Genomic DNA, 13,046 nt, shown 5'->3' on the forward strand with positions numbered 1-13,046 from the left:
TCGCCTGACCCCCCTGGAGCAGCACAGCTCGGCCCAAAGCCCCGTCCCGCCAAGGAGCCCCACGAGCAGGGGCAGCGCACGGCACCGGCGGAGCTGCTCCGGCGGCGCTGGCTCACCCCGGTCACGGTTGTCCCGTGCTCCGCTTCCCCTGCTCTGATTCAGGGGCAGGGAACGAGCAGCGTCACCCTCTCCAGCTGCCCGTGCTGAGCACCTCCTGCCTGGCTGTGAGCGGCACCGAGCGTTGCAGCGAATGAGCAGGACACAAATAAATTAGTTTTCTCTAATGTTCGGAGCATTTTAATCGGAACGATGGGTTGTACATGCTCTAGGAACAGGCGACCTCTGGCTTTGGTCCCACCTCTGCCGTACTGGCTGCCAAGACTCCTTTCCCTTTTCCCCCCCCTTTCTGATGGTGCCGGTCCTGAGACGCGCTCCCCGCTGGCTGTCCCATCACCCTGAGAGAATTCAGCTCGTGTCGGGAGCGGCACCATGAGCCAGCCGTGACCGCTGGTAGCCGGCACAATTCCTGCTGCCAGCCTCGTCAAAGGCAGCGCTGGAGGCAGGGACACGCCACCCTCCGCACCCCGCCCTGCAGGGAGGCATCGGCCAGCGTGAGAAGGGGGCCACGGGGCAACCCCCGCCCGGTCGCCATTCTGGCCACCTCCCCGGGCAGGAGAGCGCGTCTCCAGAGAGCGAAGCCAGCCAGGTGACCCACAAAAGCTTCTGCAGTGCCCAAGTCCGTGTTGGGGCCGTCCTGCCCCCGGCCCAGCACCAGCGAGCCACCAGCGGGAATTTCATTGCCCTGCTGGAAGCCGGAGCCGGCAGCCAGCAGCCTCCTGTCCACGTAGAAGCGGTACTGGCCCTGGCCGGAGGACCAGGTGAGGCACAGGTGGTGCCATTTGCCATCCAGGAGCGGCACCACTGGGAGCTCCCGAAATTGCCCGTCCCCCACGATGAAACGTGCAGAGCCAGGGCGATCCCCACCGTGGCCATGCATGGCCAGCTCGCTGTGCCCGTCCTCGGTGGCGTAGGAGAGGAGATCACCGAGGCGAGGGGCTGGGGTGGCCAGCCAGGCACAGAGTGACATCGCCCGCAGCCCCCGGTGTGGCCCCAGTCCCAGGACGGCCCTGTGCTCAGCGGAGGTGTTGGGGAAGAGCAGGACGGCCCCGGTGCGACAGGCGGGGGAGGTGGGCACCGGGGCGGGGAGGCCGTACCTACCCTCTCCAGGCTGCTGTGGGGCTGGGGGCTGCTCCGGGGAGACCGTGGGGAGCACCGGTGCCGTGGTCTGGGGTCTTGGTGCTGCATCACGAGGGGTCTCCTCATCCTCCCTGGGTGCTCCGCCAGCCTCGGCATCAGCCGGCAGCCAGAGCCCTTCCTCCTGCCGGTGTTGCTGCCACCGCCTCGTCTTCGGGCGGCGAGGGCTGGGGGTGCTGAGGACAACCTGGCCCGCTGGCTGCTGCTCCTGCTGGCTGCCCCGGCTGCGGGCAGTGTCTGGCGGATCGTGCGGTTTGCTGCCAGCCTCCACCAGTGCAGCCGGTGGGTGGGTGACCAGGCCGGGTGGTGGGCTCAGGGCACCCACTGTCCCCTCCAGCCTCTTCAGCCTGCGGCGCAGCCGCCGGCCAGCGGTGGCCAGGCGGGCCAGCTCGGCACCCAGGGCGGCCCGGGCGGCATCGGCCGCCTCCGCCTGCTCCGCCAGTGCCTGGAAACGTCCATCGATGTTGTAGGAGATATTGTAGTTGCTGGCGATGTTCTGGAGATGGTTCAGTGTCACCTCCTGGAGCCGGAGAAACTGCAAGGGAGTGGGACAGTGTGCAGTGAGCCCACGTCCCCATGCCGGGTCCCTGCCCAACCCAAAACACTGAGTGTCCGCCTGGCACAGATTAGGCAGCACCCCCTCCCCGCCCCGGGCACCCACCTGCTCCTCCAGGCGCCGCAGCCGCAGGAGCAGGGGGCCAGGGCGGGACAGGGGTGCCGGTGCCCGGGTCAGGCCGCCCTGCAGGGCGGCAGCGAGAATCAGGCAAAGGGGCAGTGCCGTCCCCGCCATGCCGCTGCCGGACGCGTTCTGTCTGCACGGCAAGGCCGGCCCTGGCCCCCGTGGTGTTCCCCCGGGCAGCCTCCACCATGATGAGATCCGCAGCCACCTCTGGCACGGCCCAGTACCGGGGCTCCCAGCGACGAGGCCCCGGGCCAGCGCTCTGCGGGGGCGGCTGGCCCCGGCCCAGAGCTCCCGGGCTCCGGCGTCCAGCGGCAGGGGCCGGGCCGGGGGTATTCGGCTGTGAGGCACAGAAAGGTGTGTGGGGGACCCTGGGCTGGATACAGGGCAGCGGGGACAGGCCGGGAAGCGCAGACAGGACAGGACAGGATAGGTAGGACGGGGTGGTCAGTGCCGGCAGGACAGGGCGGTGCGGCAGGGTCACCACAAGGGGGCAGCACGTGAGCGTCGCAGCGCCGCGGGTGGGCGGAGCTTTGGGGCATGGGCGGGGCTACAACGGGACCACGCCCTTCCACCGACCCCCGCCCCTCACAAGCCCCGCCCCAAGCCCCGCCCCGTACCCTTGAGCCCTGCACAAGATGGCGGCCGCGACCCTCGCCCGCCGGATCGGCCGCACAGGTGCGCCCGGACCCTGCCCCGACCGCTCCCTGCGGCGGGCTCAGCGTGTCCCCGAGCCCCCGCTGCCTCTCTGTGCCTCTCCCTTGTTGTCAGGGTGTTCCACATGTCCCCCTGCTGTGGGTTGGGGTGTCCCTATATCCTCCCTGAGTGGGTCAGGGTGTCCCCATGTCCCGCCCTGTCTGTGCAGAGCGGGTTGAGGGAGCGCATCCCTCACTTGTGGAGGCTGTCCTGTTCCCGTCCTTATCTGTCTGTGTCCCCCAGGTGTGCTGCCCCTGTGCTGCCGTCCCCCAGCATGGGACAGGGCTGCTCGGCCGCCCCCCAGCCCCCTGCAGGCCCCCGGCCTCCCGCTCGCCCCGTGTCGTTCCTTCAGCAACAACAAGATCCAGGTGGAGCTGGACGAGAGCTCAGGTACGGCGAGTGGCACGTCTGCGGTGTCACCCTCAAGCCACGGGCAATGTGGGGCACAGGCAGGGTCCCTTCCACCCATGTCCCGTGGCATGTGTGGCTCTGGGCATGGAAAGTCACCAGAGCCCCAGATGTTGCTGCTGCAGCTGCTTAGGAGCCTCGGAGAGAAGTGTTTGGGGTTGGGAGTCTCTCAAGTTGTGGGCACTTCAGGTGGTTGGTGCTACAAGCAAATCCTGGCTGTCATTGTACCCTGACCCTGCCTTGTCCCCTCTCTGGGGGTCCCTGGTTTGGGCACCTGGTAGAGTGGCAGTGCACCATCAGGGAAGAGCTGTTAGGAATTTGTGTGACCTGGCTACCAGGAATAGCTGTCATAGGCCATGTCCCTGCACTGAACAAAGGTGCCTCTTCCTGTGGCTTCCCAGGTCCTGCTTTCAGGTGCCTGGGTGTGTCCTCGTGCTGTTCCCAGCTGGCCATGGCTGCAGCACCCAGGCTAAACACTCAGGGAGGACCTTTGGGGTAGGGTAGTGCAGTTTGGGCAGGGACGAGGGCTCATAGTTCTCCCCGTGGTGCTGACAGGTTCCAGCAGGTGTGTGACCCTCTGGACACTGACTGCTAGCTGTGACAGAAGCTGCAAGCTCGACCTTCCCCATTGACCCCAAAGAGAAGGAAACTGCTGGGCACCGTGACTCGGAAGGTGGCTGGGCTTTGGGACACGTGGGGTGCCACCACACAGGGCCTGGTCTGTGCTCCACGTCCACCACCTGCTGAGTGACCCTGGCTTGTGGGTGGGTCTGGGCAAAGACAGGACTTTTTTCTTCACTCTGCTGCTCTGGAAGCTTTTAAATAAAAAAGTGCTGTTAAAGGAGTGCTGTTGAGCGGGTTAGAAAGACAGAGTTTAGAGAGGGAAACAGAGAGGTGAGTGACGCTCCCTTGGGCAGGGCAGTGTGAGCTCCTGTGGGGAGGTTCTGATGTCCCTGTGTTTACCCTGCACAGGCGTTGCCATGATGAAGTTCAAGAGTCCCCCAGTCAACAGCCTCAGCCTGGAGTTCCTCACAGAGTTTTCCATAAGCCTAGAGAAGCTGGAGAACAACCGGGCCTGCCGGGGTGTGATTATCACCTCTGTAAGTGTTTGCTCCTGTTTGGGTCATTGATCACTGGCAGGGAAGAGCCTTCAGGCAGCTTGGATTGGCTCAGGGAAGAGGGGAGGGGGCCATGATCTTTCTTCTGTGCCCTTTTCTAGCAGAAGAATGACAACCAAGTGTTGTGCTTTGTTATGAAAATCAAATTTGCTTATCTGCCAACTTGACACATCTTGTGACATCTCCTGGCTTACCCACGGAGAGCTGCTGGGAGATGCCAGCGCTTATTTTCAGATGTGGTGTGGGGACAAGGTGGTGCCTGGGAATGGGACAGGACAGGTTTTGTGCTCTGTGGTTGATGTACTCACACAGAGACCCTGACAATGAGAAACTGTGTTGCAAGCAGAGGCCCAGCACTGCAGGCCATGGTAGTGGGATAATCCAGGCTGTGGGAGCACTGGGGAGATCCTTTCAAAGCCCCAAAAGACCCTGATTTATATCAAATATTCTTTACTTTCCCTTCCCTCAAGCTGCCAGATCGAGAGCTGAAGGGTCGTTCCTTCCCTGTAACACTCAGTGACATCTCTTTTCCCAATTCCAGGCTGTCCCCAAAATATTCTCATCTGGCCTGGACATCACTGAGATGTGTGGGAAGAGCGTGGAGCACTACACTGAGTTCTGGAGAGCCGTGCAAGAGATGTGGCTCCGGCTCTATGGCTCCAACATGGTGACAGTGGCTGCAGTGAACGTACGTCCTTTAGGGTGGGATTGTCTCCTGCTGCAGCTGCTTTGGGCTGTGTGGGCAGGGACAACTGAAAAACCAGCCTGAAATTCATCCAGGGATGTATCTGTTGGGGTGTTTGGGTGAAATTCGTGTCTGTCAGTTCTGTGGGGTGTGGGAAGGTGTGGAAGCGTGGGATGCTGCAGGCTCTGTGTAAGCTGCAGGCACTGCTGGGTTACAGCAGCATTTCAGCATTTCCAGCAGGTTTTGGTCCTCCAGCCAGGGTTCTTGGCCAGCAGGGAAGTGCTGCTGGGGTCTCCATGTCCATGGATGGGTCATTTTCATTTTTGGTGTCTTGTTTTCGTTTTCCAGGGTGGTGCTGCCCTGGCAGCTCACGGTGGTGTCTGTCCACTGCCCCCCACTGAAGGCATTTGGATTTTCTCTCAGGCATCCTGTGCAGGGCTGAGTAGCACTGAGCCATGGAAAAGATGGTCACAAATGGAAGGGAAATCTTCCCTGTGAGGGGGGTGAGGCCCTAGAGCACGTTGCCCAGAGCAGCTGTCACTGCTCCATCCCTGGAAGTGTCCAAGGCCAGGTTGGATGGAGCTCTGAGCAATGTGATCTAGTGGAGGTGTCCCTGCCTGTAGCAAGCGGCTTGGAATGAAATGTGCTTTAAGGTGCCTTCCAACCCAAACCCTTCTGTGATTCTATGAAACCCTGATAAACATCAGAAAAATCTTCTTTAGAACCGTTTCGAATCAGGTGGTCAGAAATTTGGGGGACATCTGCTCTGTCTTCCTGGTGTCTGCCGTGCTCTGGAGTGATCAGCAAGGCTGGGGGTGTTTGTAACCATGTCCTGGACTCACTCTGTCCTTTTCTCTGCCAGGGGTCCAGCCCGGCCGGGGGCTGCCTTGTTGCCCTGTCGTGTGACTACAGGATCATGGCAGAGAACCCCAAATTCAGCATCGGCCTGAACGAAGCCCAGCTGGGCATTGTGGCTCCCTTCTGGTAGGCCAGTGCCTCCCACTTCTAGTATCATGTGTAGGTCTCTAGAAAGAATTCATCTTCAAGGAGTTAATTAATCAGTTCAACTGGTGGTGTGGTTTGTGTGTCACGGGTTAGGTATTTGCAGCTGCAGGAGATGACACCTTATGTCTGTTGTGCAGGTATCTGAAAAGCTTTCAGGCTGCAGGAAATCCTCACATCCTGCACCAACAAGGACCTCAGTTCTGGCCCTGCAATTAAGTCCAGAACTAGTGCTGGGGGATCTCATGGTTCAGGCTCAGTCTGGGAATAGGCTTTTCTCTGGGTACACACCGTGTATCTGCAAAACCCAGTGGTGTGGAGATCTCTGAAAGCACTAAGATACTGACACACAGGCCCTTGTTTGCCTAGGAACATGTAAATGTACTGTTGGGAAGGAGCTTTCAGTCACAGCAAGTGGGTATCCACAGGCACTGAGACTAAAAAGAACAGCTTTCATGCAGAGGAGAGGGAGCTCTCTTGGGGTACTACCAAAAATGTTTTTTCTCACGTGATTTTCACATTGTGACTGAGCCTACAGCTGCTGTTCAGAGCACCAAACCTGAGGAGTGGGACCAGGATGCTCTCAGAGCCTTGAGCCTGGGGAGTGGGACCAGGGTGCTGTCAACTCTTGATGTCTGGGTGAGCTGCCCTTGAGTGTGGCTTTCCCTCCCATCTCTTGCAGGTTTAAGGACACGTTTGTGAATGTTGTGGGACACCGAATTGCTGAACGCTCCCTCCAGCTGGGCTCCCTCCACCCTGCACCTGAGGCCCACAAGTTGGGCCTTGTGGATGAGCTGGTGCCAGAGGAGAAGCTCATGGAGAAGGCTGCAGCTGTCATGGCACAGTGGCTGGCCCTTCCTGGTAAATCTCTGGCAGAAGAGGAGACCTGGTCTGAGTGGGAAGCACAGATGCCAGGGCTGGTGCTAGGGGAGCTATGTAACAGTTTCCATTAAAAGGGGAGGTCTGGTTTGCTGGGAGGTAAGAAAGCTCAACTCAGCGGTCCCAGCAACCTTGGGCTAACGGAGAGGGACACTGTGCTAACGTTCAGGACACGTGGCTCCAGCTCAGCTCATCCTGCCAGCCCTGCTGAGTCAGTCTGGAGATGTCTGAGCTCCACAGACAAACCAAATCTCTGCCTGTCAGTGGAGGTGTTAGCCCAGGAAAGCTGCCATGGAGTGAACAGGCTGGGTGAGAGCTCCTGGGTGGTTGCCAGGCTGCTTTTGTGGTCTGAATCAACTCTTGGCAGTCTGGATGGCAGTGATGGGGGTGTGGATGAGGACAGGCAGACAGCACAGGCATCGTATGTTTGGGCTGCTCTGTGACTGCAGCACAAGGTTCCTGAGCTGGAAGAGGGCTCTGCACAGATCTGAGCTCTCCCAGCTCATGCCACCTCACCCCCCAGGCTGGGGAGCATGTCTCAGCTGTGCCCTCTCCTGATTTCCAGGAGGTGCTGTGGAGATCCTTCCCCTAAATCAGAACTGTGTCTGGGTGGAGGTGGCTTCAGCACCCGAGTGCTGGAGCAATTCAGGATTCCCAGTGTGTGGATGGGGGGAGTCGCCATTTCATTGTCACTGAGTGCATAAATAAAACATCTGTGCAGCAGATGTGCTGCCACATTGCTGCACCTGGCTCTGTGAGGGTGTGAGCAGATGTGTGCTGCAGACCTCAGCTCCACCAGCCCCTGCTGCTCCAGCAGCATCCACATATCCATGTGGAATGGCACAGGCCCAGGAATGAGCTCCAGGGAAGTGTTGCTGGCCTTTGTACAGCGTGGTGCACAGGAGCAGACTGTCTTGCAGGGATTGAAGGGATTGGTTCAGTGGAGCTTCGAGCCACAGCAGTTTCAAATAAGAAGGAATTTTGTTTGGTTACTGATGTGTATTAGAGGTAAATATAGAGCTCTGGAGGGCACAGAGAGACGGAGGTACACAACCTTTTATCATCTTTGCCAGTAGATCAGTCATTTCCCCACTGAGCAGTACGACCATAATTTATTGTATGAGAATTTATCCAGTTCAGCTCCCAGCTGATGGGTTTTTCTTACCCCTTTCCCTGCTGCTTTCAAGAGCACTTTGCTGTGTGATCCCTCCCCATTAGACTTGCATTTGGTGGCATTGAGAGCTGGTCAGGGATGAGGACAGGGCATGTTCCTCATCGTTGCTGTCCTCTCTGCAGACCATGCCCGCCAGCTCACCAAGACCATGATGAGGAAGGCAGTGTTGGACCGCCTGGTAGCTCACCGGGAGGAAGACATCAAGAACTTCATCACCTTCGTCTCAAAAGAGTCCATCCAGAAGTCCCTCCGCATGTACATGGAGATGCTGAAGAAGAGGAAGAGCTGAGGATCCAGCTGGTCCCTGGGAGGTCGAGTCACCCTCTGAAACGCTGCAGTAGCTGTTGGTCTCACAGCGAAGCCACCTGCAGTGCCAGCAATCGGTGACGTGCCACCTGCTCCCACGGCCACCCCAGCTGCCCCTTCCCTCTGTGCCTGTAGAGTGCCTGACACCATGCTGCCTTCCCCAAGGGCAGGGAGAGCCCACTCAGCCCCCCGAGGAATGGACAGGGACAGGGTCTCAACACGTTGTGGCCCGAGCCTGACGGTCCTTGGATGTCCTCCCTCCTGTTGATCAACAGTTAATCGTGAAATGAGGTTTGTCAATAAATCTTCAATGAGGTAGGAGATGGATCCTTCGTTGGCTTGTCTGTGGTCACAGTGGCCTGGCTGGTGGCCTGTCTAGGCTCTGGTTCATGGTGGGCAGGGGAGTCTGGGCACAGCCAGCTGCCATCCTTCTCCAGACCAGCATCTGAGGCAGCCCATGCACAGGACTTGTGGATGGGGCTGAGTGGAACACATTCATGGGGATTGGTGGTAGAAGCTGGAGCTGGATCCTGGTCTGTGGCTGCAGGAGGAGCTCAGGCTGCCAGCTTCACCTCGACTGGGTAGTGATCACTGACTGCCAGGGCCTGGAGGAGGGCAAGAGGTGGGAGATGTTCAGTGAGCCACTCACCCCTCGCTGTGCTGCTGAGACTGGCAGGGCAGTCAATTGCCCTGCCAGAACCTTCTGCCTGCTGGAGGGGCCACATGTCCCCAACCCCAAGACACTCGACACACAAGGCTCTAGTCTTGGCATGTCTCATGGAGAGGTGCCCAGGCATGGCTTGGGGTGGGTGCTGGCAGGGGGCCACTTGCCCTCCAAGCCCCCATGTCTGGGGCATCTGTGGCCTCTGTGCCAGTGATGGGTGGTTGAAGGCTGGCTTGGGTTACCCCATACCTTGAGTCCTGCCCATGGAAGACAGTAAAAAACCCTGTGCATCTCTTCTCTTCCCAATGGGACAGGCAGTGACCTCAACTCCCTGTTTCCCCCCTTGGAAACCCTGAGCCCCTCAAAGAGACAAGGACAGCCCTGCAGTCTGGGCCAGCTCAGCTTTGGTGCCTGCTAGAGCCCCAGATGTGTGATCCAGGCTCACCTCCTCCTGGTCCAAGTGGAAAGCACGCTGGAAATTGTAGATACCAGCTGAGTTGGACACGATGCTTCTCTTCAGCTTGTTGCCACACACCACGATCCTGTTGGGGAGATGTGGGTGGGTGGTGAGTGTCACTCCCTGCTGGCAGGGCAGGCAGGGGGTTGCTGGGGTGCCAGGGAAGGGGACAGGGGTGGTGGCAGCGCTCACCTGTCATAGGCACAGTCTGACTTGCCCACGGTGGTGTCAGCGCTGTCGGGGATCAGCCACTTGAAGATGTCGCTGGTGCGCAGGCGGATGGATGACCAGTCGCTTGGCTGGACGTAGGAGCAGTCAGCGTTGAAGTCTCCCAGGAATATCATGTTCTACAGGGGAGATGGGAGGCTCGTGATGTGGGTGATGGGCTGTTCCTGCCACCAGCCCTCCCGTGGGGATGGCAGGGACCACCCTATCACGGGGCAGGAGCTGGGTTCCCACTCCACCACTCCCGCACCAGCTGCCTCAAAGCAGGGTCCCAGTGTGGGTCAAACAGTCCCTGCAGCTCGGTGCCCAAGCTCCATGCCCCCCCCCCCACAGTGCTGGTGACACTCACATCAGTCCCCCACTTGTTGATGATGGCCAGGTAGACATCGTAGAGCGCATCAATCTCAGCGACAGCATCATGTGGGGCTGAGTGCAGGGGCACCAGCACAAACTCCTTCGCCTCTGCCAGGGGAGAAGGATGTCAGCCCCACAGCCACCCCATGCCACAACCCATGGCCACTTGTTCTCCCACTTACTGGTGCTGGGTGCTGAGACCCTCAGGATGAATGGCTCCCTGCTGAAGACATCCTGGGGGTCCTTGTATTGGTAAGTGTCCACCACAGACACAATGTCTGTCCTGTGGAAACAAAAGGATGATGACCCTGGGACTTGGCACAGGCCCTGGATCCCCTCCGTGGTGCTGGTGGCCCTGCAGTGCCGTGGCACAGTCAGCAGCACTGCCAGCCCCATTACCTGTAGATAAACAGGTACATCTCCTTGTAGTTCTCCCGTCCCAGAGGGCCACTGATCTCGTAGTCATATGGGGATTTGGATGCACTGCAGAGGCAAAAAGGCAGGACAGTGACGTGGCTGGGACCATCCTGGATTGGTTTTGGTATGTCCAGGGGCTGGGTGACCCCAGGGTTTGCACCAGCTGGTCCTGTTCCACAGTCTCCATGGGTCACTGCGTCCTAGTTGTGGGGTGACATGAGCTATGGCTGCTCTGAAGGAGCTCTGAAGCCCCCAGTACCTCTTCCCCAGGTGGCTCCTTGGGCACAGCATGACATGGGGTGGCTCCTACTGCCTTTCCTCTGCAGGGACATTCCTCACCTTCATTTGCAGCAAAGCTAAATTAGGTCAGTGAGCAGCCTGGGGCTCTGCAGCAGCCAGCGTCACCCTCCCTGCCCTGGCTGCTTTGTGGCCACGCTGGAGGGGACACGGAAGGGGTGAGGACATGGGCTGGGCACTCTTGCTCAGGAGCACTTGCAGCCTTTAGACACGGCAGCAACAGCTTCCGCATGGTCCTGAGCCGTGCTCTCCCCTAAAACAGGGTCAGCACCCAACCAGTGAAGGGGCTGCCACCCTGCTGTGGCCAGTTTTAGCCCACCCCAGCACCCCCTTTTCCTCCTAGGGTACCAGAACCACCCCCCTCAAAGCATCATCCACTTCTGGGTCTATCCCGGGGTCCCCCTGCCACTCACAGGGTCTTGGGGTGCAAGATCTGCCTGTCCCTTCCTCCTCCTCTCTTGCTTCTGCCCTGTTCTGTTGGATTTTGGAGACTGAGCTTGCCAGATCTGTAGCTTCTTTCCATCCTGCATGCTCTGATGAGCTTACAGCTTTCAGAAGGGATTTGTATCACTTGTATCCCCATTCCCTTCACTGGGTTATTCCCAGTGTTGTTTTCAGTACCTCCTTGCCCTAGAATGTTTCTCTTATTCTTCTTTCCAAAAATAAATTCTGTTGATGGCCAACTTTTTTTTTCCTCTTACTGCTCAGGCAGCTTGGCTTTCCTTGCTGGTGCTGCCATCCCATCCCCAGCCCCTCTAGTACCTGTTGAGCTGCTCCATGAGCTCGGTGACGGCGCTGAGGTCGGAGTCGCGCACCTCCTGCACCAGCACCACGTCGTAGCGGCTCAGGACCTGCGAGGCCGAGAGGGACAGCTCAGGGCCAGCCTTCCACCCATCTCCCAGCCAGGCACATGGCTCTGGCTTCAGCACCAGGGGGATTTGCATGTCCCTTGGTGCTAAGGCAGATATCTGCAGGGAGGGCTCAGAGGGTGCCTGACACCCCACCAAGCCTTCATCCACCCAGGCCGTCCCCAGCATCGCGATGCCATCACATCCCTACATGTCTCTGGCACAGGAGCTGTGTTGGGGCTGGTCCCAGCACACAGCCCATCCCCACGGTGCGCTGACTGCACTCACATTGATGATGATCTCTGCCACTTCCTTGTTGGACATCTTGGTGTCACCGAAGGCCTGGATGTTGAAGGCACCGATGCGCAGCATGGCAGTGGCTGGGCACAGCAGAGCCACAGCCAGCAGGGACAATTCTAGTGTCACAGGCCTCATTCTTCCAGGATCAATGCTGGGTCACAGGGATGCAGGGATGGGAGATGAACTCGGAACACTATTTTGGATTTGGGGTAGAGGAAAAAACATGTAGATCCTTCCAAATTCCAGGAGTGTGACAGTGTGTCATGGCGGGCATTGCCCAGAGCAGGCTGCGGAGCTGGTGTGGGCAGTCTGCCAGCTCACTAGTCCCAGAAGAAGATAAATCCTGTCCCACCACTGTGAGTCTGCCCGTCCCAGCTCCAGGGATCACGCAGCTCCACTCCCCCACCAGGATGTCTTCACTGCCTAGCAGCCCCATCCACCACTGCCAGCATTCCAGGCACCCCAGGCTGTTCTACATCCTTAAACTTCACCACAGCCCCCACTGCTGCGGTAAGGAGCGACTCCTCATCCCAACTCGTCCCAGTTCATCCCAGTCTCACCTGGTTGGCAGTTGAAGGCGCTGAGCCCGGATCCGTCCTTACCTTGCTCAATGCACAGCACCTCTGCTCTGCTGGCAGCAGGATGGGTGGCTTTATTCCCAGTGGAGGTGCCGGCAAAGCAGGATGAGTCGGACACCCCCTGGGGGTTTTGGCATGACTTTGAGCTCCTTCCCACATTGGGAAACCAAAAATCCCACAGGGTGACAGGGTGGGGCCAGCCCAGCCATCCCTGTGCTGACACAGCAAAGGACAAACAGGGAGACGTGGAAATGCAGGGGCATCCCTGTGGGACTGATGGGTATGTGGGACTTGAGGGGCTGTCATCTGGGGTCACACCTGGATCACAGAGTGGGCACAGTGGCCAGGCAGGAGGTGAAGGGCGCTGGCCTTAATTGGGTGATTCAGATGGTGTAATTAGAGGGAAGAGAAGGAAATGGCCAGTGTCTGGGTCAGGCAGGTGAGCACCACCAGCCACAGCGAGAGGGGATGGCTGCAAACCCCTGCAGAAGCCCCAGTGTCACCCAGAACAGTCCTGCTGGTGACCCAAAGTGGCCCCAGGAGGGCTGACATTCCCCATGCCAGTCCATGGTATCACTATGGCCCATGGCATCACCCCAGGATGACAACGGAGCAGCTGGCTCTGACGGCTGCTCGTGCCAGGACTTGCCAGGCTCTCATGTGCACCGCCAGGTTTTGTATCCTCACACCCAGTCTCGGGATGAG

General features: G+C 59.0%; 3 protein-coding genes across 3 annotated transcripts; 1 reads left to right on the plus strand and 2 right to left on the minus strand.

Moving 5' to 3' along the window:
* Window positions 1–403: 403 nt before the first annotated feature.
* On the minus strand, window positions 404–2,379 carry PTX4 (pentraxin 4). Its single transcript, XM_014890925.2, has 2 exons — window positions 1,916–2,379; window positions 404–1,789 (listed from the first exon to the last, which is right to left on the minus strand). Exons 1-2 carry the CDS (start codon window positions 2,042–2,044, stop codon window positions 542–544), a joined length of 1,377 nt encoding a protein of 458 aa, XP_014746411.2. The 5' UTR covers window positions 2,045–2,379; the 3' UTR covers window positions 404–541.
* A 149-nt stretch (window positions 2,380–2,528) lies between these two features.
* On the plus strand, window positions 2,529–8,522 carry ECI1 (enoyl-CoA delta isomerase 1). The gene is made up of 7 exons (XM_014890982.2): window positions 2,529–2,611; window positions 2,873–3,019; window positions 4,010–4,137; window positions 4,697–4,843; window positions 5,703–5,824; window positions 6,525–6,703; window positions 8,018–8,522. Exons 1-7 carry the CDS (start codon window positions 2,572–2,574, stop codon window positions 8,182–8,184), a joined length of 930 nt encoding a protein of 309 aa, XP_014746468.1. The 5' UTR covers window positions 2,529–2,571; the 3' UTR covers window positions 8,185–8,522.
* A 233-nt stretch (window positions 8,523–8,755) lies between these two features.
* Window positions 8,756–11,898, minus strand: LOC106862142 (deoxyribonuclease 1 like 2). The gene is made up of 8 exons (XM_088174412.1): window positions 11,752–11,898; window positions 11,378–11,466; window positions 10,301–10,384; window positions 10,084–10,184; window positions 9,897–10,009; window positions 9,515–9,669; window positions 9,311–9,407; window positions 8,756–8,806 (listed from the first exon to the last, which is right to left on the minus strand). The coding sequence occupies exons 1-8, from the start codon at window positions 11,896–11,898 to the stop codon at window positions 8,756–8,758; spliced, it is 837 nt and encodes a 278-aa protein (XP_088030538.1).
* Between the last annotated feature and the right edge of the window lie 1,148 nt (window positions 11,899–13,046).

The sequence above is a fragment of the Sturnus vulgaris genome, chromosome 16 (genome assembly GCF_052056855.1).
Source record: "Sturnus vulgaris isolate bStuVul1 chromosome 16, bStuVul1.hap1, whole genome shotgun sequence".
NCBI classification, from domain to species: domain Eukaryota; kingdom Metazoa; phylum Chordata; class Aves; order Passeriformes; family Sturnidae; genus Sturnus; species Sturnus vulgaris.